This window comes from Vidua macroura, chromosome Z, assembly GCF_024509145.1.
Source record: "Vidua macroura isolate BioBank_ID:100142 chromosome Z, ASM2450914v1, whole genome shotgun sequence".
Classification (NCBI taxonomy): domain Eukaryota; kingdom Metazoa; phylum Chordata; class Aves; order Passeriformes; family Viduidae; genus Vidua; species Vidua macroura.
This window is the reverse complement of record NC_071611.1, coordinates 12,625,904-12,652,212: the sequence shown is the minus strand read 5'-3', so window position 1 is coordinate 12,652,212 and position 26,309 is coordinate 12,625,904. Positions and strand designations below refer to the sequence as shown.

The 26,309-nt window shown below is 40.2% G+C and overlaps 1 protein-coding gene and 1 long non-coding RNA gene across 3 annotated transcripts in view; one reads left to right on the top strand and one right to left on the bottom strand.

Annotated features, from left to right (window-relative positions):
- GOLM1 (golgi membrane protein 1) overlaps window positions 1-19,650 on the bottom strand; it is a 38,574-nt gene extending 18,924 nt beyond the window's left edge. The window contains exons 1-4 of one of the 2 annotated variants that reach the window (XM_054002630.1): window positions 18,953-19,650; window positions 12,546-12,719; window positions 9,811-9,990; window positions 81-135 (exon numbers count right to left, since the gene is read on the bottom strand). In XM_054002630.1, coding sequence (XP_053858605.1) covers window positions 81-135; window positions 9,811-9,990; window positions 12,546-12,674 — 364 coding nt within the window. In that variant the 5' untranslated portion in view covers window positions 12,675-12,719; window positions 18,953-19,650. Of the gene's footprint in view, window positions 1-80; window positions 136-9,810; window positions 9,991-10,345; window positions 10,413-12,545; window positions 12,720-18,952 lie in introns of those variants that run through there. The other variant, XM_054002631.1, reaches the window with a different exon arrangement.
- On the top strand, window positions 18,639-26,056 carry LOC128821507 (uncharacterized). Its single transcript, XR_008441140.1, has 3 exons — window positions 18,639-18,712; window positions 20,242-20,308; window positions 25,415-26,056. It is a non-coding gene; the product is annotated as an uncharacterized LOC128821507 (long non-coding RNA).
- The last annotated feature ends 253 nt before the right edge of the window (window positions 26,057-26,309 follow it).

The window sequence follows — 26,309 nt, the reverse complement described above, 5'->3', positions numbered from 1 at the left end:
GCCACAGAGTAATTCAAGTCTTAAAAACAGGGGGCCTAAAAATCAATATCAGAGAGAGTCACAGAGCTACCACAACATACCTCGTAAACTCTGAATCAATCGATCATTTACTGTGATGTTACTCATCAGCACTGCCTGAAAGAAACAGAACAAAAAACAGTGTTTTAATTGCAAAGGACCTGTATTACCATTATAAACAACACCTATCAAAGCACTTGTAACAAGATCTACTTTTTGTGTGCCACAGTTGTGACAGTGTCACAGTTCAACAAAACCTTTTAGCTGCTTTAGAAATCTCCTATTGCAAACAACAAATATTCATTTTCACCCAGATTTTCCAGTATAGGGGAGTGGGGGAAGATATCACTGCAAAAATGAAAATAGGAAGAACTTAAAGGAATTTATAGATACTAAAATTGCTTGTCACTTTATTCTAACTGTATCTCACAACTGGAGTCACAGTCAGACTTACTGTATTTATCTCTTGAAGGAAGAATACAACATCACAGCTCACTATCAATTACCCTCACTGAGGAATCAATACACCTGCATTCAGGCATGCAAAGATGAGCTATGAAAGCATTAATCATTCAGTATAAAGCAACTCCATGAAAGCCTTGCATTGTATCCCTTTTCTACCTATCTTATTGATTGCTTTCATGTTGGAGTGGCCTTCTTCCACTCCTTCACTTTGTTCTACCGTACAAACAAAGAATAAGAACACAACACATTTTGTCTATTCTTTAATCAATCTCGATCTACCATTTCATATACACACATTCCCCAAAACACCTGAAAACTACGTCAAGTCACAGCTAAGTAAAATTATTCTTTTGAGCCAGATGTCAGGATAACTCAAGATTCATATTCAACATTTAGCAAGTCTGATGCAGAAACATTCTTAAGAATACAAAAAAGACATCCACTGACTCTTCAGAAACCATCCAGTCCCGTCTTAGGAAGGTATTTCTCAGGCTTCATTGTCCCTTATTATCCTTGTCCTGGGAAACTTCAAGGTTCTTCAAGGGTCCCAGAAAAATCAACTCCCCTCTTTCCCAAAGTTTCTGCTCTAGTACTGAGGTGTGTGTATGTCCACACCCAAAAAGAAGGAACAGCATCCACTCTGTCTGCCCAAGTCACCCTGAAACACTGACAGCATTGTTGGTGTCTTTCTTCCCAAGGCTACAGTAATAAGAGCCAGCTGATTACATGAGTGCAGCATTCAATAAATCTGAGTAGAACAGCACCCAGCAGAGTAGTAACTTGACAGAGGTGGTCATTCAGCTGTTGCTAAGTCTTTCTACACCATTCTATATGTACAGCTGTTTTGTGAACACCACTGTGAAACCCTGAGGAAAAAAAAATCATGCTCAAGTAAAAAGAAACTCAAAAAACAGTAACAACTTATATGTAGGATTGTTTAACATCTCTCCCTCTCCTTTCTCATAGGATAGGTAAATAATAAATTAATTTGTTTTCACTGGTTTGTGGAAAGGAAATTAATGTTTCACTGGAAACTCCAAGTTTTGCTAATGTGTGGACAATGTAGTCAGGTTGTTCCAGGATTATCACCTTCAGGAAAACACAGCATTGGCCATTACCAGAAACTGTCAGTGGACTAGAAAAATCAGTTTGATAGAGCAATTTATAAATTTATTACAGTTTTTTTGTGGGGCTTTGCTGGTTTTGGTTCTATTTATTGGGGGGAAGGGGGGAAGAGTGGGAGTGAATGGGGATGGGGATGTCCTTAAACACCTAAATGCCAGGTGTCACTTATGTGACAGTAAAATATACAAGTGTTATATGTTTTGTACATTAGGACAATAATAACTGTGATCAGCTCAAGTAAAAAAATTACTTCCCACATTAAAAAAGTCTCTTTGAATCACAACAGGGAAAAAAAGAAATTGCTCCTTGGCTGAGATAAGGCTTTGCCTTGGTCTTTACAGATTGCATATAAAGCTTTCTTTTGGCAATGCCACACCTATCTCCTTGAATGTGTGGGCAACAGTCCAGGTAAAAACCTGTTAAATCCTAGTTAGCTGTTTAACTTGAGCAGGAAATACTGTTTAATAATTTACAGCACAGTACTGCAACTGCCAGCTTCCAATCTACTAAGTCAATAATATTAGGTCTTCCATTCCTCCTCCTATAATTCAAGTGTTAACTAATTTTCACCTTGTGGCTGTAAATTAAGCAAACATTATTTACTTTTGGGGTTTTATGCAGATCAAGAATGAAAACTGCTGGGAAGTACTCAAAAGATACATGCCAATATTCAGTTCTAGAAAGAAACTCACATTTTAAACTTCATTTAGCCCACTAAACAATAGCTTTAATCCCCAGGAGCAAAAAATCCAGCTTTTAAAATCACCCTGTCACCGTATCAAAATCTGATATTCTGTTATACAGTAAATCTGTGATACAGAACCAGCTTATTCTATTTGTAAACATGTTTGCACAGAAGTCCTTATGACTACCAAAAGAGGAAAAAAAACAAGTCTTTTGACTGGAGACAATGCTGTGGACAGACAATGCTTCAGACATCAAAACTCAGAAGTCACACTTCCACCAGTAGTGTGGGAAACAAATTGCTCCAGCTGTACAGCAAATTTTTTAATGATAGCAGCCAAAGACTTGTTTATTATTCACCATAGAACATGTCTACATAAGTATTATTCCACTTAAGAAACACAAAGTTACTGTTTAAAAATAATAAAACATAATGGAGAAATATGCATGAGGAAGCTTTGAGATAAATTATTTGAAGTATTCGTTTTGAGCACATACTTTGGACTATGTAAATGCATATGATCTGAATAATGCCAAACAGTATTCTCCATACACATATTCCTTGGACGAATTACTACAGTAACTCCTCCAGCATTTGCTACTATCAAGAACCAAGCTAACCCAAGCACACTGAACTGACATACGTCCTTTCTAACACTGACTGTACGTGGTGTATGTAAAAGCATAATGAGCATGTATATAAAAGCATAATTTCAACAGAAAAAAGAAAGCAAATAGTTTGATAAGCATAAACACTAAAACTTAAGAAAAAAAGGGCTTTGCTTACACAAATATAGCACAAAGGAGACAAAGATAATCCACAGGATCAGTAACTCATCTGATAAGAACAAAACCAACTGTGAATAAAGCAAGATGGGAAGGTAAGATTTACACATGCAGAAACGGACATTTATAATTAATCAGGGGAAAGCAGGGCACTCATTTAATGATTAATTCAAACTGATTTAAGTCCTTCCAGCAAAGAGAAAGAGTGTTTCTGTCTTGCATGCTCCCACGACTCCCCACCACTACTCTGGCATTAATATGAGAATAATGCTGGCAACACACTGATGTTTTAGTTACTGCTCAGTAGTGCTTACGCTAAGGCAAGGATTTGCCCGTTTCCCATGCCCTGCCAGCCAGCAGGTGTACAAGAAACCAGAAGGAAGCTCTGTCAGGCATCCCAAACTGGCCAAAGGGACATTCCTTACCACAGAACATTGGGACATAAACTGGGGGAGCTGGCCAGGAGGCATCGATAGCTGCCAGGGGACCGTAGGAATCCTCTTCTCTTTGGGACTCAAATCCTGTTTATTATAAGGAGCCACCTCGGATCCAGGTGACGCCTCAGTGGGTAACAGGCTGAGGCGTCTGGTGGCATCCAGAAGAAAAAGAGACCAAAGGTGTCGTCCAGGGGGGTTTTGAGCTCAGGGAAAAGGGGTGGGGCAGAACTGGGAAGCCACATCCAATGGGACACAGGTGAGGAGAAAGGGAAGAGGGAGCAGGTCAGGGAGAGACCACCATACCTGAAGCTTAGCGGGGAGGGGAAAGATGTGTGGAATAGACCAATGTGACATAAACTCCATGGTGCAATACAAAAACTACTCAGTGCAAATTCCCAATCACCCAGTGCAAAACAACTACTAAATAAGCTATTCAGTGCATCACAACAGTTGGGCATCAGACAGCAGGTGCTGAGCAATTGGATTGTGTATGTCTTATTTCTCTTGGGTTTTATTCCTCTCAGTTATCAAAGTGTTCTTATCTCAACACAGAGTTTTCTTCAAAAATCTAGCAGATGTGGGGAGACTAAGAGTCTGCATGATATTTAGACGCCAGCTGGTGTTAAAACATAAGAACTTGCCAGAAAAAGGCTTTTTGGTTCCAGGCCAAGAGACTAACAGCTAAAACACATAATAGTGTGTGAGGAAAAAGTTCATAAATAAGGTTTTTAAGGAAATATTTCTCTTTAAGGTTGATCATTGTGTTGCACACTCATGTATACTTCAGTGGAGGCGCATCAATTAAGTAAGCCTTACAACAAATTTCAAGCTCAAAATTGAGGAGATATTGTTCATTGAAATCTATTTCTCAATAAATGGAATTCCATTCAGAAACTGCAATTTTCCTCAATAAACATAAAAAACCCTACCCAATCAACAAAAGAACCCCAAACAAAAACCACCCAACCAAAGAAATGAACAACCCATGCACCCAACAAAATCCAAATCCTAAAAAACCACCTCTGTTTCTACAGAGTGGTTCTGCCAAAGATCTGAGACTCAATCTTGCTTCACAGCCTGTACTAAAAGCAATCTAGATTCTGTTTTGTCGCAGAGGACACAAGGACATGCACACCATCACATGGTGCAGTTCTGCCTTCAAAACCACCAAAATTGCCAAGTTAGTTTCTTAAAGATTAAGCACAAGAGGGTGGTATTTGATACACATGAATACAAAATTACTGTTACAGGTACTAGGCAACAGCAAGTCGATTGGAGAAGAAAAGCCCTGTGAAATGACAGGACTTGCACTTCACTTTACTCACTTCCTGTCACTTTACATTTAACTAAAACCCAAATAGTAACCCAATGTAAGCAAAGCAAAATCATATGATATTAGAATATTAATATAAAACTTCCACAGGTATATCTAATGCACCATCTGACTTCTGGTCCATTCATTTAGCTGTGAAGAGGTAGTTAACTTCAAACTACATATACTCTACATTCCTTCTCTCTAGTTCAGCTAGCCTCAGACCATCCTTTTTTTTTCCTTCCTACCATGTGAAAATATATTTTGAACAGAGGTGATCTTCTAGACTTCTGCTGTACCAGTTATGAGGAATATGAGGAAGCACACTGATTTCCCTTGCTCATTTAGTAATATTGTGCTACAGCAAATATGGGACATGAGGCAGTGCTTCCTTACCTCAAAGCTTTTCCAAAACTAGAAGATGTAACACTGTTTGGGTTGAAAAAAAAATACAAAAACCAAAATACATATAAGCCTTCAGTGAAAAGAAAAAGGTACCTTTCTACTCTCTCCTACAGACTACTGTAACTCCTTCTGAGTGGAGTTGACTCCCTGCATACCAACAGGTACTTCGTATCAAAAGACTGTGCTGGGAATTGAAATTTTCCCAGAGGAAGGGGACCAGAGAGCAGCTGTGACCAGTGTTAAAAGATACTGAACAAAAGGACAGTGACATGCTTCACATAGAATGAACAAATCTTGGCCCTTCTCAGTAAAACAAGATTTGGGATGGAGAAGATTTATGTAAATCCAAAGAACAATACCAACTGCAAAATCATACTCATGGAGTTCAGAAATATTAAAAATATTGTTGTCCTGTTATGTTCTTCAAAGAGACTTCTGTGGCTCTGTACATCCCAGAAGCTACAAGTACTGAATAACAACCACATAGAATATACAGATTAGAAACAGCCTTTTTGCACTCCTGAACTGTTGTTGTCAAATGTTCATGTAAGACTACTTGATCTCATCATTCTACTTCTGTATGGACTTCCAGAAGCTATTTCCTAAATCTTACACTGATATTTAAAAATTCAAGCATGTTTTTTAAAAGTAGACCAGTGACAGTAGTGTTTTATACATATTCAGACCTAACAAAATAATTACAACAGTAATTTTCTAGAATTACACTGCGTCAGTGAATGGTGAGCCCACATAGTATAACAGGCTTAGACTAACGATGTTCTGTGCCCTCATCCTTCAAGTAGCATAGAGAGAGTTCTACCACTTTGAGATTTAACTCAAAGTGATTACTGCACTGCTAGTGACAATGATTTTAACGGGGCAAATACCTTATCGGTGTTTTGTTTTGGTATGAAAGTAAATCAGTACTGTAATTATTCCATATTTTATCAGCAGAGTAATAAGACACAGTGAGCAGAGATTAACTGCAATTATGATGGGTCTCAAATGTTACTTGCGACTTGCTCTTGGTTAGAAGTCCAGATTGTGTAAGTATGCCTCATATGTAAGTTTCTTCTACAGCCAAAAGAACCATAATTTCTTCCTCAAAAAGTGGGAGGTTTGAGAGGGACCAATCATTCCTACTCAACTGCCGAAAGCATTTTAATTTTTCTTTAAGAACAGCAAGAACTAAGAAAAATCTTATTTACGACTCAAAGATCTCTAGTTAGTTATAGAGTTTGTAAAATGCTTGTAAAGCGAGTTGAGAGTCTCAGGATTTGGATTTACATTAATTCCTCCTAAGTAGGTAAATACTAGCCACTAATCCTCACAAAATAAATAAAGTTCAGTTCAAGGAGCAAGCTTCCCACCATCAGAAAGAGTGAATTCATTACTTGTCTTCCTCCCAGGACTGCACTGCACTGCAATCCATGGAGCCAAAAAACATGGATATATGTATATGTCCTGTATATACCTTCATACCATGTATACACAAGATATGAACATACAAAACACATTTATACATGGATATAGATACACACAAACAAAAATGCACTCAGAAGCTGTCTTTTCTTATATTCCATATCCGTCTGTAGAATAACCTCTGATCCCAGACAGCTTCTTCCAATAAAGGTTATTAGTGAGGAGAATTAAGCTTTCCCTCTCTTCCCTGCCACCACATCAGAGGCATTCCTGTATTACAGTGGATGAAACGATACCAACTTGGCTGATGTCTTCTTTTTGACAAATGCACGGCTTTCCAGCAAAACAGTTCTCCCTACTCTTAAACTAGAGATGGAAAACAAACAGCATCTCTGCAGGGTATTTGTCTATGTGTCACAAGAAAAGCAAATTTTGAATTTTATGCAAAATGGTGCACAGGCACATACATGCTCACCCTACCACTTCAGGCTCCTGAGTGAGACACATGCTCTTCTTCAGCCATAGAATGCAGAATTCAGGAAATCAGTCCCATGCACCACTTCCCTAGGGTATCACTTCCCAGGGTTTCAAAGCAAGCTTTGAAACAAGTTGAACAACTGTATTTTAGGGTAACAGAGGGAAAAGCACTAAGGAGGCAGGAATTTCAACTTTATTGGCCCCAAAATCCACCTTTCCCAGCATCCCACCTCTAACACTGAAATGCCAAATGAATTCCAAGGCAGCCATAAAGCACAGTATTTTCTAAGCAGCAGCTTCTTCTGTCTGAGGAACACTTTGAAACAGAACAAACACCTTGGCAGTGGGTTAGGTGTTTGCCCAAGGTCATCCAGTTGCTCCTTAACCTACACAGACCCACTGTAAATAAGTATTATGGATGCCATGCACTTGAAGCTTCACCACCTACTGCCTGAAGAGCACTACATTCTGCTCAGTCTGAACTACAATTTGATGATGTCATTTGAAGCACATCAGTGAATGCCGGACAACCCTGCCTTCCCTCTCCCAGCCACAAACATTTTCTGTACCATTTGGAATCCTGGAGATGACTTTGATGGCTCTCCTCTGCTGACTCTTGTCCAGCCTGTAAACCACATTCTGGATTCCTGTAGAGAAACTACTGCACAGATTTGGTGACCTTTGCTCTCCTCTCTGTGCCTTTCACAGCACTTCAGAACTCCACCAGTGATCCTCCCACAGTACAACAATTAACCCAGTGTATTTCTAAGCTGCTTTGTAGCATTCACCCTTGCAGTACCACCACTGTCTTACCACATGGCTGTATAATATCTCTACAAGCCGCTTCAACTCCAGGTGTGAATGTGTTCACTTGTCTCCCTCGCCTTTATCACCAACTCTTTCAGGAGAAAACTCCAAGATACTTCAGAAGAAAGACTTTCTTTTCCAGAAGAAAAGAAAGACACCAGACACCACACTCCACCCCATGTCCAACAGCAGTTCTAGTTCTGTTAAATACTTACCACTGCTTCTCTGGGTATGGATGCCACATTTTATCAACAGTTCCTAGACTGAGAAACACCACAAGGAAAGTAGATTGTGTGCTGCCACCTACCACTCATCTAATGCCAGAAATTTGAAGCAAGAAGATGGCACATCAGACTTGGCAGAAGAAATATTTCATTCACTAAACTTCCTTAAAATTCCTGGATGAGGTCCTGTCACCATCTCTCAACATCTGCCCCTCTTGCTAGCCTGTGCTGAAAACTCTCTGGCCAGCCATTTCAGTGTCTTTTAGTAACTCTGGCAATATCTATTTATGGAAAGGAAGCATAATACTCCATTACATTTGCCTTTTTCTTTCCTTTGAATTTTATTTTTTCTGCTCATGCATGTCTTTTCACTCCCTGTAGGACTGAAGCAGAAAGCAAAATAATGCAACAGCATTCAGTAGCAACACAAAATAACAGGGCAGAAGTGACAAGACTGATTACTCGCTTGAATCTCGTCTGAATATTCAGAGATATCTTTTTAAAAAATGCACACATTAAAAAAACAAATGGACAAACTATACCTCATCTTTTTTAAAGTATATGCAAGACTGAACACAAAGAAAAGAGAGAAGTTATCAAGGATACATGTTTGTCTCAAAAGAGGTAAAAAGCATTGGTTTACTATTTCCCTGAAGATCTGGGGTAAAGATTATTTCAAAATAGACTAATGATATATGACATTGATGCACACATTCTACCTTCCATTTTTACTCAATTTTTGTTCCTCTAAGTTCTTCAAAGATTAATCTGGTGATATTTTTCTCAGGCAACACAATTTGAGGAGCAAACCATTCCCGCACAGTGAACCTGCTACCTGAAGAATACGTATTACCATCACAAGATGTGACTGTTCAGCCTGCTGAATATAATAGTCCTGGAAAGCTGATTTACTAACTTCAGTAAAGAAACTGTATGGGAGAAGCATTTGAATAGTCTCTACTAAATACGTCTGCTAATAGGGAGAAAAGTGATATTACTAACAACTGCAATCACAGCAGTATCAGCAACACAAGGAAAATACACAGCAAACCAATTTGCAAAATATTACACAGCAGGAATCATACACACTGCTATTTAAGTAGCTTTGTTCACATTCTTCACAAAGGAATACCATCCCCCTGGTGAAGCTGAACTGTCAGGAGCACTGCCATGAAAGTCTCACATTCTCATATCTTCCCAATACCACTGAGTTTTGGAGGCAGAAAGCCAAGATGCCATAAAATTTGTAATGCATTTAGAAATAAACGTCAACCATTTATGCTTACAAATATACTTAAGAATATATCTCTTGGTGTATCTTCCTCTTTTTCTTAAGTTTTAAAACATTAGTATACAGGAAAAAAAGTGAAGGTACAACCCAAGTATGGTAATGATTTATAGAGAGGATAAGAGTTTTATTCAGAACTGCTGAGTAAACTTGCAACTTGCAGCTTCTAGTATTTCAAAATTATACAACACATGCTAAAATGTCCATTCAAGGTCCATTTTCTCAATATCATACAATGTAAAGTGTTTTGCCACACCAACATTGACTGTAAGCTGCAACATGTGAGCACCACTTCCCGTTGCAGAGTGTGTCTTGGTAAACCACAGTCTCACAGAAAACTGTGGCTAGGAAAAGCCCTACCTTCTCTTCCTGATGTACTCTGTTGGCATTTTCCATCTGAAAGCTGTGCAAGGACTGGATTTTGTCAATCTGCTGTCGCTGCTTCTCTAGCTCCCCTTGGAATTCATTCTTTTTTTGCTCCACAGCACCCCTCTCCGCTGCCGCCCTGCGGACTTTGACTTCCAGATCCATGACTCGACCCTGAGAAAGAGCAGATTAGCCAAAGCAAGCAGAGATGTTTCCCCCTTGCCAGAATCTTGTCCAGTATATTCAAGGAATAGCAAATTTTACAGTGCTAACAATGCGGATATCATGAAAGTCCTGTGTCAGCCAGGCATACTAGTCATACACACAGACACACACCTCTCTAGTTTTACGTAAATTAACAGGAGTGTGTATTTTGTAGAGACTGTAGAATTTCTGTTAAAGATGAGAAAAACAGAAAGCTCAGTACTTGAGCTTAAAAAAAAACCCCAAAACATACACATAAAGAAGATTAGAGACTACTATCTTTCTGAAGTACAAGGACAAACAATTTTTTAAATTTAGCCCATACCATTCTGACGGCTCTACACTTCTCAGTGTTGACCCCAAACTAATTCAGTGTGAAAACTCATCTCTCTAATCAATCTGATTTCCTGGAAGAAGTGTGAAAACTCAGCTCTCAAATCAATCTGATTTCCTGGAAGAGCTAGAAAAGATAGAGGGAGGACAACACTGCCCAACTTTTACATGAACAATTTACATATGGCTATTACACAAAGACATATATGAGAAAAATTCGTTCATAAACAAAATCATCATTCCTCTTGACTGCTCAAAGAGCAGCTACAGTCAGAAGAAAACTCAACACCATCACATCCTGTACATACATAGACAGAGATATAAGCTAAGGAATCAAGCCTGATGCTTCCACATTCTTTCCTCCTCCACTTCTTTTTTGTAAGTGCCAATTTAGTTTTGCAGGACATTGTTTCTAAACATTTTGGATTAAAAATTGTTCTTCAGCAGCAACTAGGAATATAAAAACATGCAGGGGGCTGGAGATATCAACAGAATCTACCCATATAAAAAAAGACCTGGTGATTCCAGGTGGACTAAAAATTAGATATAATAAAAACTGTGCATTTTCCAAGACTCCAAGAAAATGTACCAAATCTTCTTACATCACAGTAGGTAGCATGTCATGTCCCACCTACCCTGCCTCTCTGCCACAGAAAGAAAGAAAAGGGAGAGGAGCCAGAGGAAAAAAAAAAAGGAAAATTACTTGCAGTTTAGCTGGAATAGCAAGGAAAAACACTCCTTCCATTTCAGTCATAACAGCTGCAAAGTCTTGCCAACAAACACATGGGTTTATAGAGTGCTTTAGAAGCTCCATCCATGTTCAGCTATGCTTTTATTCCATTCAGAGTGTATGAATGCCAAAGTGAAGTAATTTTCAGGCCAACTTAAGGAGAAATGTATAAGATGGTATAGTACATCAGTAATATCACAGGACCTTGTGTCTCTAGGTTATTGAGACCAAGAAAAACTAGGATGGTGGCACATTTTTCTCGCTATCAGCTGCTTCATGGCTGTGCAGCAACACTTCAGCAGTACTGACACAGTTACTACACACTGGTAGCCACCATCCTAAGGCAAATGACTGAAGGGAAAGCAAGGGATGACCAGGGTCTCAGAAGTCATAAGACATACCCTTAACTGCATGGCCAGACAAAAGTGCCCTGTTTGAACAGTGCCTGTTCTGGGCTGAAACAGGAGTTGCACTCCTTCAGCTGTCCACTCGGTACTAAAATTTGCCTCAGTTACGAAGAGCACGCAAATTTACTGGATAAACTGGGAAAGAGCTCTCATGGGCCACGTTTAATCAACATGTTGTTAGTTTTTAGGTCAGCTTGTTAAAAAACAGTAACAAAAGAAAATTTTAAAAAAAGAAAAAAAAAGAGGGAAAAAAAAGAACTGTCCTGCAGAGATTGTTACAAACCAGAAACTTCATTCACATACCCTATATTAGAACAAATGATATAGAAAGGATTAAAACCCAAGTTCAACAGCCACAAAAAATATAGTTATCAGTTCTCATCAGGCAAGGTAATTATTACATGTGACTTGAATGTCCTTCTTCAGAAAGGTCACTAAAAAACACAAATTCAGATTTTGTTTCTGAACAACCCAGATTTCTTTGTACAGTATACATACAATGTTATAGGTCATGTACAAAGATAAATCTAGGAATATCACTCTGCTAGTTTTGACTGGGGTAGAAATAATTTTCTTCACAGTGACTGGTATGAGGCTCTGTTTTGGATTTGTGATGAACACAGGGTTGATAACAAAGATGTTTTTGTTATTGCTGAGTAGGGCTTGCAAAAGCCAAGGCCTTTTCTGCTTTGAGTACTGCCACGATGGTGAGGAAATTGGAGGTATTTGGGAGGTTGGGAGGGGCCAAAAAACAGAGGATGGCATTTGTCACATCTTTAATGTGAAACAGCACGAGACACCTGAATGTTTTGTGAGAGCAGAAGTAACAAGTATCACACATGCAGGTGTGTTCAAATTTTGGGTTCCTCTCATGTACAAATAGGCATTCATCCTATTCCCCCACTATTGATAAGCAACGACTGTAAAATTTGTGGAAGCTCCTACAACAAGCTGAAGTTACTGACTTGCCACATGAAAGAGAATCATCCTTCTTGTGAACTATGTTTACTACTTGCACAAGTACAAAGTGACATGCAGAGCAAAAGGAACATTACCTGCAAATCCATGCTGCGAGAACTTGCAACCCAGTAATTGAAACCCAAAACAATTATGCATGCCATGAGCACAGCCATGAGGAGTGGTGAAGATTTCATCCCGCGACAGCTGTTTCCTAGTCCTACCATTTCAAGAAAAGAACAAATCCGAAGAACCACAACAAGTATGGAAACCTGCAAATTAAAAAGAACACATTATACTGCATCCCCAACTATTTTATACACACGATAAAACTTCCTTTGCAGTAATGCAACAGCTGTGAGCTGACAGGTTTACACCCAGCAAGGAAGGTAAAAGTATTCGTGTTGACCTGTCTAGATATTTCCATCTGAAAGACAAAGAAAGGTCATTGCACCCTATCAGCTTGTACATAAAGCTTCACATAAAGCTCTTGAGGCGGATGTCTTGAATTCTCCTTACAATATAATGAACATCTGCAATAAACAGAACCAGCCATGCTTTTATCATACATCTACCCAAAAATCTACACAGACAACACTGGGCTAGAGAATAGATTGCTTTTTACCTAATTTACTAAGAAAATTAATTTAGTCTTGCTGTTTGAGGACTAATTCACACTTTGCTTTCTAAAATTGGACAGTTTCAACTGATTCCATCTGACACTACTATTCTAACTTTTTATTCCCAAGCTTGTAAATAAATACATAAATAAGACTGAACCAAATTATTTAAAGGAGAATCTAAAAATAACAATTAATATAAACATGAGCAGACACTCCATTGATTTCAATGCTACATTGCCTTAGGTGTTCTCCATTTTGATCCTCAGCTGCTTTCTCTGCTCCTACAAAAATAAATAATGAATTAGCAGTACCAGGGACACTACTGGTTGTTATTGAGATTTGTGCTATATCTGTGAAACAGACCATCTTAAAAAATAGGCAGAGGCAAAGGGTAGCTGCAATTCTCTTTGAAATAGGCTACACTGATTTTATGACAATGTGAAATCTGGTCTTAATAAACCTAATGGCACCTAGCTTCATGAATCCTTAAACTCCAGGGAATCTTGGCTGCTGTTTGTAGAAGATTGCTTCCTTGTAAACTGAGATTAACTTTTTTTCTTTGTGCACCCCTGCAGACAAAAGACAGCAAAAATAAGCACAGAAGGCCAGGCAGACAGCAAATATATACGCATCACAAGACACTAGTTAAATCTAAAATGGGTACATTTGCAAGTAATGTATTTTACAAGCTTTCAAGGAGCTTTTAAGCAAAGCAACCTCTTCCCTACTGTTGCAATGCACAGGAGGCAATGTTTTAAAAATTAATAAATGGTAGCAACTCTCAAAGGATTTACATGTGAACATACACTGTAAACACAGGGGAAGAATGTGATGCCAACACTTCGCAGGTACCAGAAATACAAATTCTACTGTATACTCAGCACTTAAGTCCTTCAACAGCTCACCTATACCTCAAGTGTCCACATGCATTCTCTGCAAAATTCCCTCTCTGCAGTCAAGATATAATCTATCTTCTCATTTCTCAGTATACAGTGCACAATACTGCCAGATTCACAAAGGCTTCAAATCCATGTGCTCATTTGAAAAGTTTCCTAATTTGTATTTGAGGGTGGAACATACAGAGGATATAAGAGTAAAATGTAGCTTCCTGAAAATGTTGCTTCTTCATAAACACACTCCACAAAACAATCCAAAGAAGTCGAATATCTGAGACTTGAGTTTCTTGCCTAAAGGAAACCTCAGCTAAGGCACAAAGGGACACATGCAGAACAGCTCCAGTGGACACCCACAGGGCCACATACAGATAAGTAAGGCCAACACGAAGAAGCAAAGGCAAGTAAAGGAATCATGTTTTTTTTTTTTTTTTTTCCTTGTAATGCAAAAAATTAACAGGCAGTAGATTAAAACACACAAACACAGACATGTACAGATTTCCAGTAGAAAGCTATGAATTGCAGAAACACATACATCTTGCACAGACTATTTTCCTATTGTGTCATCCTAAAAGAAGCACCTGAGAAGTACAGAGCCACCATGTCTTACACATGATCCCTGAAAAACAAGAACCCCAGATCTCTAGAACAGCAAAAATAAGAGCACAAAGGGCACAATTAGCACTGCCATCTCAGCAAAGAACAAGAGAATCTATTTACTTCTGCATACCAGAATACAATACTGTATTTCAAAAAAGGTCTGTCAGAACCTGTTATGAAGTCATCTGTATCTTGTTCCTTGCTGTAAGAGCATTAGCAGGTACGCCTGACACATGGAAAAACTACAAACATAGCACTGCAAGATGCAGTGATCCATTGTAAGTGTGACTTGAATAAAATAACTGGTATTTTCCTCATAGCTGTCAGAAATAGAGAAAACAGTTCACATTATCAGCAGTAACAGCTTGCACTGTAATCTACTAGATGAATATATGGGACTAGCAGTTTAGCTCAAAAATTTTCAGAGGTAAAGCAACTATATCGTTCAAAGAAAGAATAATTAGTTCACCATGCAGCTTAAAGCACAGGTATGTGCTTTAAACTATGCTAAAAATGCCAATACACCTAGATAGTAGACAAATCTGGCAGCATCAGCACCTTTTCTGCTGTTTTCAGCTGTTAAAAAACAAACAGGCAAATAAGTGTTGATTTCACTAAAGCATGTTTGACTTCAGTACATTGCTCTTTCTAGAAAAGATCAGTGCTGTTTACCCTTAAATAATTTATATTAATTAGCAATATATTTTTATATTGAACAGAAAGAAAAGCAAAAGGAAGAGGAAAGGCATGAAAGACACAGAAGGATCTTCTGTTCGTGTACCGGAGACCCAAAACTTTACCTCAGGTGCAATATAGATACTACCTCTCTCATTAGTTTAAAAAATAAAAACTGTTTAACTTTCTGCCATGGATATGCATACTCATGTATTTTGGAGGAGAGATAAGCAAATCAGCTCAATAAACACATTTACATGAAAATCTGTTTGCATGTGCTGTTTTCTAGGAAACATCTGGTCTGGCACAGTTATTTGAGTTGGATTTAAAGTAAGTTTCTGATTTTATGGGTAAGAAAGTAATTTTACTGAAAATGAAATTCAACCATGTCCATGGCAGATGTAAAAATAAGCATATTCATAAAATTCCTGACTTCTGAACGGAAGATTTCATCCTTCTGTTTTTCCAACCTAGTGGTGCTTCATTGAGAAGATGTTTTAGACTCTGAGATATTCAAGCAAATTAACATACAGCATACTTTTACTTCCCACAGTAAGCAATTCTTTCTTTTTCCTGTACTCAGGTGAAATAGGATACCTGGTATCCAGCAATCTTCCGCTACACATAATCAACAACGTTGCCAACCAAGCCTCAAGACCAATAAGCTAGTTATAAAGACAAAACAAAATGGTGCATTTCAGACTCCCAGAAAGAAAGCCAAATCTCTCTGCTCATAGGATTCAGCTCTGTGTACTTCCGTAAGACCTGCTGAGCAGAAATAGATAGAAAAAAAGTGAAAAATTCAATAGACACACAGCACAGAATGTAAGAAAAATGTTCCCTTATCCCTCAGCAGCATATCTGCCTACCAACCACCTCCTCCACCACCCAGCCACTGCATGGTACAAAGCCAGAGCAGCATCTAGAGACAGACCACAGCTGAAGCAGCTACTGAAAAGTGAAGGCACAGCTTCTTGGAGGTCTGAGTACTTGCAATTCTGAGTAAGGACAAAGCCTTACTAAAACCCCTGCATAAACCAGAGACAAGAAACAAAAAAAGAAAAAATAAAAAGCCCCAACAAGGACCTAAGGGCTAACACACAGCACAGAGGTCACACAATCCCATCCCAACCAGACTGGACAAGAATGGGGAAACCTCCTCCATCAAGGGAGTCCCTTAGACAGTGGTGCTTTCCCTACCTATTGCAGATTCTTCTCCAACCTCCCAGTGAGCTTCTGGAAGAAATCACTGGGTTTTTTTTCAGATATTGTCATTAAATTCCTATGTCTGACTGCTTGAATTGAAGCATACTGTATTAACCAAGCAAGTTAATCAAAACTTCTTCCACTGACAAGTTAGTTAGGTATACCCAGATAAAACTAAATCAGAATAAAAGGTACTAGAACTTGGGTGTTATTTTAAAAAACAATTAAATGAAACTGAAAAATAATTAATTCTTAAAATAGTGAATCAGAGAGCAAACATTTGTTTGCAAAATAAAGGATTTTGGGTGGGTGGAAATGGAGTGCAGAAAAAAAGGAGTCAAAACCTTTCAGTTTTCATTTCATAAATGAAAACACAGTAGTGATTATCTTTGAAAGATAAATCCAGTTGGTTCTTACAGCAGGATCTTACTTACAAGTACCACTATTCACAGCCCCATGGTGAGAACCAGCTATAGCCAGTAGCAACCTTTATGCTTTCTGCTTGCACAGACTATACACAGGGTTCAAGGAACTGTACACTGTCACAAAACAGAGCATACAGATTTCTTATCATCCTCTGCAGCAAAACTGTCTGAGGGTGTTTTTTCCTTTCAAATTTGCAAGTCAAAAAAGGTCAAACAAACATTTTTCCATTGGAGATCTAAAGTTTGTGCACTGAACTCAAGCCTGCGGACCACAAACTTCCTATATGCCTTTCACAGGGATTTACAAACTGCAGGGAAAAAAAAGGAAAAGAAAAAACACTCTGAAACATTCAGCAACAGCCACTACTCAAACTTCTATACTTCGGATGAATGTCACAGAGTCACTATTTACCAAAATTATCAAACTACACTTTTTACAGAAAGGGAAGGGCATTTTCACCACAACATATTCAGCAACTCCACTCTCATCCCGCTCAGGAATAACCATTTGACAGTCAATTCAGGTGTCAGGTCTTCCTTTTCTAACACATTTTAAAATAAAAGTAACAGATCAGAAAATTATGAAAATCCTAAAAATGCACTATCTATCCAAGAATAGGGTCACTGTTACCACTTGTTCACTAATCATATTTCAACTCAAGAAGTCTCTCGTCTTTCAAATGACTACTTTACAAGAAGCTAATAGCGAAACATCCTCAATGCCCTTTATCTGATTAAAGAGAATTCCGAAACAGGTATGGGGCAAAACAGAAGCTAGAGGTTTAAAGTAGGTATCTATCCCAACAGAGTCCTGACAGAAGCTGGCTAACTAAAAATAACTTGACAAAATGTTCTAGAATACCTGGACATGTTGCCTAGGTGTACTTTCAGGTAATAGTATTACCACTGAAAATAATGTGTATGAAAACGAAATTGAACAAGCAAACTTATACACCTGATCTACCTCAAGAGTTAGTCAGACTACTCACTTATTTTTATGCATATATTTTGTTGCTGGTGTTTTTCCCATACAACATGAACTAGCTTGTTAAGTTCACAATTAATACGACACCCACTTATCTTAAATGAAGATTATGAAGCAGAGTACAGTAAGTTTAGATATGTGATGAAAAACTCAGTAAATTGCTACCATTTTCCCACCACTACTAAACTACACATATGGTTTGACTGCAAAACATGCAGACCTTCCACCAGGAGTGAAAAAAATTTCAACTATATAAATAGTTCTCTAAAATCAAGTGCTGTTAAGATGTAAGATGAAAGGCCATTCAAAAAAAGTCAATTCAAGAGGAAGACTTTCTAAAAACCTGATCAAGTCTTTCTATCTTCATGCTGACAGGGGAATCCAATGAAGTAAATAAAATAAGGCAAACTTCCCCCGTGCAGCCGATAAACACAATGCCCACTGTGTACCCAACATCCGAACCAAAATTTCTGAAGAGGTGGGGGTAACACTTTTCCAAGCACCGCGGGAAGGCCTCTGGAGGCACGAACTTTTCAGAAGTCATCAGTCCCCTGAGCAGAGGTAAGGCCTCCGCAGCCCTGCCCTGGGAGAGAAAGCAGGGAGCAGGCTGCCGCAGGGCTAGCTCATGAGGAGGAGGATGGTCAACAACCTCAGGTAGCCACCCTGGCTGCGACAGACCACGGAAGGCCACCTAGTCCGACCCTTCCCGGGAAAGGTAGCCGGGAGGAGGCATCTCACACCTGCACTGATTTCTAATATTATTTCTACCTCCACTGCGAATATTCAAAGATGTTTCCGGCTCAAGACCCTTAAGAGGGAAGGCTAGCTGAAGAAACAAGAAAACGCTATCAGCGTCCGGTAAGCACGCCACTTAAGCCCCGGTACCTCTGCGAGTACCGCCGGCAGCGAGCGGGAAGCGCCCGCGGGACGGAGCCCGCGCGGGGCCGCCCCTCACCGCCCCCACAGTCGGCTGCCGCCCGCACGCCCGGGCCGGGGCTGCCGCTCGTCCCCCACCGCCGCCGGCTGAGCCGAGCCCGGCGGGGCACAGCTGGCACAGCCGCGGCCTGGCGACCCCCGCGCCTCACCCGGCGGCCTCACCTCAGCGTGCCGCCGGCTGCGGGCCCCCGGGCAGAAGGGCGACGGACGCTGCTTCGCCCTCCTCTGCCCCCGTCGCCCGCGGCAAGAAGAGTGGCGGCAGCAGGCGGGCAGGGCGGGGCGCAAGGAAGATCCCGCCTACCCAGCCCCTCGCCGCCCAGCCCCTCGCCGTCCCGCTGGCGCCTCCGGCCGAGAAGCGCCCTGGGCTGAGCAGAGCAGTGCGTGTACCGCCCTGTGCCACCTTGCGGCACCCCGCACCCCCACCCTCCGCCCGAGCGGCTCCGGCAGAGTCCTTCCTTCACCAGCGCTTCTGCTGTGTTACAGATTTCCTATCTTGACCACAGACGCTTCAGTCTCTGGAAAGCGGCACGCAGGCAAAGCTGAGTGTCCAAAATCAGAGATGGAGCCACAGAAAATTCAGGAAGGCTGTTTCAATACCTATTTTTGACAGCCAAATGGCTGATGCCAGTATTTTCTTCATTTTAAAAGAAGTTAGCCAATGTGTTTATTCCAGGCTTGTCATTAACTCAGCTGAAGTTTCCACAATCTAGATAGAATCATAGAATTGTTTTGTTTGGAAGGAGCCTTAAAGACAATCTAGTTGTAGGCCATGGGCCTAGAACATCTTTCATTAGGCCAGGTTGCGTGAAGCCACGTTCCAAACCAGCCTTGAAACTGACAGGGGTGGGGCATCCACAACTTCTTTGGGCAGCCTGTTCCAGCGCCTCACCACTCTCACAGTAAAGAATTTCTTTCATAATTTTATGATTTGTAAGGATTTCCTTTCTAAATTTCTCCTCTTTCAGTCTGAAGCCATTCCTCTTTGTCACATCGATGCAGTTTCTAATGAAGAGACCCTCTCCAGCTTCCCTGTAGGCCTCCTTCAGATACTGGAAGGCTACTATTGTAATAAATGGGCCAGGAGACCAGCTCCCTTTTAATGCCTTTTTTAAGTGATCAACTCTAGGTGGGGGCCCGAGGAGCCACGAACTCTGCTGCTGCTCCCTTTGGCGACGCAGAGGAGGAAGTTATCAGTTTTGCTTCACAGCAGAACCGGGGCTTCCGTTCTCATGGGTGTGCCTAGGAAAACATCTTCTGGCTCATTGGCTAGGGTCCTCATTCCAGTCCAGTTCTACTGAGGTGATGGTGACCTCTAAAACTCTGTTGGTGGAGTAGAGGGACTTCCCCCCAGTAGGTCTAGTCACTTAGTTCTTAAAATTTTGAGTTGGCTTGTCGTTTCTGGGGTCTTTTGTTGGATTTTCTTGAGCTTTTCTTAAGTTGCATATTCCCAGGAATGTTTCCAGCTGCCATTTTGGGGAGCAGCAGACGCAATACCTGAGGGATTCAATAAGGGTACAGGTAAGAGGGGGGTACAACCAGGGTGTATGTAAGGGAGTTAACAGTGGGGGGTACAAGGGGGGGTACATAAGGGAGTTAACAGTGGGGGTACAACAAGGGTTTAACAGTTATCAACATAATTAGCTTATTACAACTGTAAGTGCATTAACAGCTCTAACCATATTGGACTTGTTCATAACACTATGACATCTACACAGTCTTCTCTTTTGCAGGCTGAACAGCCTCAACTTTTTCAGCTCAACCTGCATGTTGTTTCTGCATTTTAGCTTTTGCAAGTGGAAGTTTAAAAAACAGAATCAAAGCAGTAGAGAAAAACTAGTGAAGTAGCAATTGTAGGTGCTGAAAAAAGCAAAATAATTTCTTTACATATACATATATATATATGTAAATTTCTACATGAACAAAGACCATAAACTTAACAAAAGCAACCTTCTACATGTCAAAACATAATGCCAAATATGAGGTTTTCTTCCTGTCTTTGATGACTGTTTAAAATTTGATCAGTGTAACACCTGCACTTCAAGCTTTTCATGGGAGAGAACATATATTTGTTATTACATATTTATTTTTTAAAACAACTCATACAATAGATTTGTCTAGACCAGAACCAGAAAATTTTCTTACAAATACACAATGGATCACATCCCACTAGTTAGGGAATTAACTAATTTCCAAGTGGGATCTGCAATATTAATAAAAAAGGTATCATTCTATCTTAAAAAAATAAATAGCCGTGTATTTTAACAAAGAACTAACAAAAACACAAGGGCACATGTACATATGTTGCCCTGCAGAAAAATTAAGGATCTTAGCATGATCTCTTGGTATCAGTACTAGAAGCAATGTACTACTGTGCCTGAAAAGTCTAGAAGTAAAGCAATTTGCAGAAATCTTCTGGAGGTGTATCTCCTGAGTAATTTATATATGAAAGAGAAGAGGCAACTCTCAAAAGTTTGTGGAAAAAATAGATTACCTTGAAATATATTTTATTTGATTACATGCTGCTTTTTTTATTTTTCCCTAAATGGTAAGCTAAACAAATCAATTTCTTGTTATTCTTTCACTGAAAAACATATCTAATATAGAAAATCCAGTACTTCTTTTTTTTCCCTCAAAACTACTGACAGCTTTCTGGTAGAATATATTTGTCAAAACAGTTCACAGAATCACAGAATTGTGAGAGCTCTGGATATCATCCAATTCAACCCAAACTCTGCACAAGACAGGATCACCTAGAGCAGGTTACAAAGGAGCTCATCCAAGTGTGTTTTGTGTGTCTCCAGAGAGGGAGAATCCATGACATGCCTGGGAAGCCTGTTCCAGTGCTCTGCCACACTCCATGTAAAAGAAGTTGCTCCTCATGTTGAGGTGGAACTTCTTGTGTTTTAGTTTATGGCCATTACTTCTCCTCCCATCTCTGGGCACCACTGAAAAGAGTCTGGCACAATCCTCTTGACATTCACCTTTAAGATATTAAGTAAGACTACTCCCAATGACCTTACTGTTCTCTACATGCCTGGGCATGATCTCCAGAATGGGCTGTTCCATTCCCTTTTCAGGTATGGAGGTGAGGCTGACAGGATGTATCTTCCCAGGTCCTCCTTCTTGTCCTTTTTGGAGATGGCAGTAATGTTGACTTCCTCCAGCCATCGGGCACCTCTCCTGTTCTCCATGCTTTTTCACAGATAATGGAAGTTGGCTTATCAACGTCTGCCAGCTCCCTGGGCACTCATGGGTGCATCCCACCAGAGCCCATGGATTTACAGGTGTTAAGTTTCTCTAGCTCATCTCTAACCCAGCCCTCTGTGACCAGGGCGAAGTCTTCCTTTCTTCAGCCTTCCTCTCCTGCCTCTGAGGCCTGGGACTCCTCAGGGCTGGCCTCACCAGTAAAGACTGAGACAATTAAGGCATTCAGTAGTTCTGCCTTCTCTGTGTCTTCCATCACCAGGATACCAATCTGATTCAGTAGTGCCCCCACATTTTCCCAATCTTCATTTTACTGCTGATAATACTTGTGTCATCCATTTTAGCCTGTCTCTTAAAACTTATCCTTAAGCTCTCAAATAGTTTTTATGTCCCTGAGTCGAGCTCAATACATTCCAGATTCTCTCTCTCACAAAGACAACTCCACTACCTCATCTCACTGACCTCTCCTTTCTAAAAAGTACACAGGCATCCAAACAACATTCCAGTCCATGAGCTATCCCACCATATCTCTGTAAATGCAATGATATAATGGCCTTACATTGGCACATGCCCTTATTCCCCATGCTCTCTGCATTTGTGTACAGACACATCAGGAAGGTAATCTAGCATCCAGGTTCCTTAGAAGAGGATTCCCCACAGCAATACACACCCTTGATGTGGATAGCCCTATGATTCTCGAGAGGAGGTCAAGGTAGCACTGGTTGGCATGGCTTACTCTCCAGGAAGAAGCAAAGGCAGGAGCATTGCCACTTTGGATCCCACAAGCCATTCAGTGTAAAGCTCATCTCACCAAATTGGCCAGTCTGCTGCCGAAGATTTTCTCTCCCTTTTTAGACAAGTGGATTCCATCTCTCCCTAACAGGCTACAGTCATTGAAGTGCAATCCATTGCTAAAAACCCCAAAGCCTTCTTGATGGCAACAGACATGAAGCCAGATACTGATCTGCACTATGCCTCTGCTTCTCCCTTCTTCAGTTCTGAGATTGCCCTCTGGATACCCATGTAAAAATTAATTTTAGAAAATCATTTTCAGATAGCAGAGGAACAAAAATTCAAATTATGCAAGAAAGACATTAGTCATGTGTTGGTGAGACTATACTATTACTTCTAAAGATTCCAAGAAAGAGGAGTCTAACCCCACAGTGCAAAATGAAGTTCAGTGTTTAACACAATCTCTTTTTTCTACATACCATTAACTTATATTGCCAGACATCTTTGTGTACTGTTGACCTGCTTTATCCATGCGATCTCATGCATTGTAGAGTTTGAGGATCTTGCCTTTGAATTATCATGAAAAAATGACAGTGGAGATTTTTTGTTTTGTTTTGTTATGTTTTGTTTTTGAATTTCACTAAGTCAGAGCTAAATGACCAAAAAGAGGTCTGAGATGCTGAACCAAAGAGGGCTGAGATGCTGAAGACAACAGCTGAAAGATGGATGATGTCCTCTGCATCCTGTCTTCTACTTTCAAAGGTGGACATCTGAAATCCATGTTACATTCTTCAGAGGTACTGAGCATATTACAAGATCTAAAAGATCATGTCTGCAACAACTTTCTCAATAGCAGACAAAAAATAATATGTGGGATTTTTCTTCTTCTGCACAACATGTGTGCATACATATTTTTAGTAAGTGTGTGGTGACTTCTGTGCACATTCAGGGTCTGACCTACCATCAAAAAAACCTTGTAGGCCACCCATCTATTAAATTATGCCTACATTTTTCAGGATGTACACCTTAGTGATGTCATTTGGCCTTGAAAATATATAGCCAAAAAATCTTGAAGTAAAATGAGGGCAGGCTGAAACACTGAATAAAAAGCTGTCAAATGGAATCTTATTGCAGTTGTGCATTACTGAAGCACAGACAATGATAAGAGGTTTTCTTTTTCTGTCACAGATTCTGTGTGCTTTCTCTGAGCAATCCTGAATGGTGCCCCTGGGCTTAACTTGTGCAAATGACAACATTTTTCTGGCTCCTTCAGGTCTGCAGAAGTTGCCTCAAAGTGTCAGTTCTCTTGCTTAATTGCACTGACTCATTCAGAGAAAATGCCCAATGTGCTCTGATATGCGAAGAAAGAGCTTAATGGAAAATTCAGACCAGCTGTAGGAATTAGAGTTAGGCAGGCTGGTCTTGCTAGGACAAAATCAACATCTACTGTAACAGCAGTAAAACACCACCTTAGAAAATAACATGTTGACTTGGAGAGCTGGATCTTTACCAGATGACCTGTCAGCTTCACTGATTGACTTCTTTTTCTTCTTTTTCTTCTCTGTGTCTTTGGTATTTTGGCAGCTAACTTGTCCTCTTCTGGAAAATAGGCCTTTCCTTCATGAGATGCCTCTAAATGTTGCTTTAGGAGGTTTATTGACTGATTTTAATCTTCTGTATTGGTTGATGCCATTTTCTTGGGAAAAGTATTACCTGCAGGCAATGGCTGCATTCACTCTTGTTGGTTCACCTTGGATGCCTAAGGAGTCAGAATTAAGTAATCCTTTTCTCTTCAAAAATGATAAATAAAAGAGTAAGATCCTTATCTTCAACCTCTTTTGGCTTCCATATGCGTAAGCCAGTAAGAGGAATGGAGCACATTATTTTCTCTGGTTTTTATATTGATGGACAGCTTTCTGTATATATCAGTTGCGTATGTAATGGAGGATGCCAGATTTGCAAGCATTTGCTACAACCTTGTGTATATGTGTACAGTCCTATGCACAGGTTATAGGCTAAACCTGGTTTTCCCAGAATATGGGCTGATATTTGTAAAACTTAGGACTATTTGACTGGAATTCATAAGGTGAAGGATATAGCCTGAGCTCTGCGACACAATTACAGAGCAAATCAGTCTTCTCTGTTCTTCAGTGAGTCAGAACAACAATGCTGTTTTTACCTAATGAGGGCACTGAGAGGCCTAACTTCTTAGGGAAAGCACATGGCTAGTCCAATACATAAAACAGGGTTTAAAAGCCTGAAAAAAATCTCTCTGGGTCTTGAATGTCTACCCAGGAAACAGTGGTATTTTCTATAAAAACTGTCAGTGATACGAAACTGCAATTCTGCAGCAAAGGGGGGTGTTAACTGAATGCAGTTTTGGCTAACTTGCCTTACTTAGCTTATAGGAAGATAAAACATATACAGATCATTTTTTTTTTAATTCTTAGTGCCAGAGTTCACATTACATAAGAGGATATGGTAATGTAATGATAGACTATGTGAAATTACATGAGAGCCACAGTATTCCAACTCCAGTGGCTCAGCTTGGTACAGGGCTCTGGTGTTGTTACTGACAAATGTTTGAGATCACTTAAAAAATCATTGGCAAGGGTATAAATCAAAAGCCAGATTTAATATTAAGTGACATCACTTAATGTGATGTGAGATTCACTCTACTACTTACAGGACAACTAAGGTACAGCAAGGAAAAACAAGCAACAACAAAACCATACAAAATCCAAAATCAAAAGAGAAATGAATGGAGAACTGTGGTAGTGTGTTTTTCAGCTGTAATTGTTTAAGTTGTTAATGTGTTTTATTCCAAAGGTTTGTAATGGTTTATTCCTATGTACCCGTACCTTCTGTTAAAGTGGTCTAGCCTTATGTTAAGCCCTTCCCCTGCACCCTTCCATCAATCCTTGTACCTGCCCCCTTTTCCAGTCTCTTCCATGTCAGTCTATGTAGTCCTGCCCCTGCCATCCATCAATCATTGTAACCCCTGCCTTTTATCTAGAATCTTCCCTATCATTTATGTAATCCCTAACCTTCCATTGGTTGTGGATGTTTGCTCTCCTGCCCCCATGTACCTTATTAGTTGTATGTTAATGCAGTCCCACCTCATGCTCCTCCCTTAAGCTAGCTGGTTGGTTGTTAGGCTGTCCCCCTGCTACTTCAGAGACCGCCCCCCCTTTATAAGTTGCTGCACTGCCTTGTTCTGTGCTCTTTGTCTTTGCTTTCCTTCATGTGTGATAGTTTCCTCTTTGTCTTTGCTTTTCCTTTGTGTGTTACATCTGCTCGCTCCCTCTCAGGGGAGGAATAAAAGCCACTTGGAACAGCAAGCAGGAGTCCTTCCTTTACCTCAATCCCTCCTTCCTTTACCTCAATCCAGTTGGCGTGGACCCTGTTCTTATAGGCCACTCCTGGCGATAAGGAGTCCCAGCTTGTGGCTGAACCGCTACCCTTCCGTCTGCTGGTGGCGTGAGGCAGGGAGCGGCCACTTATGACAGATGCCTGAGGAAGGGAGTTGAGCTAGCTGGAAGATCACCCCTTCTCTGGAGGGCATGGTGTCAGAGAACTGTCT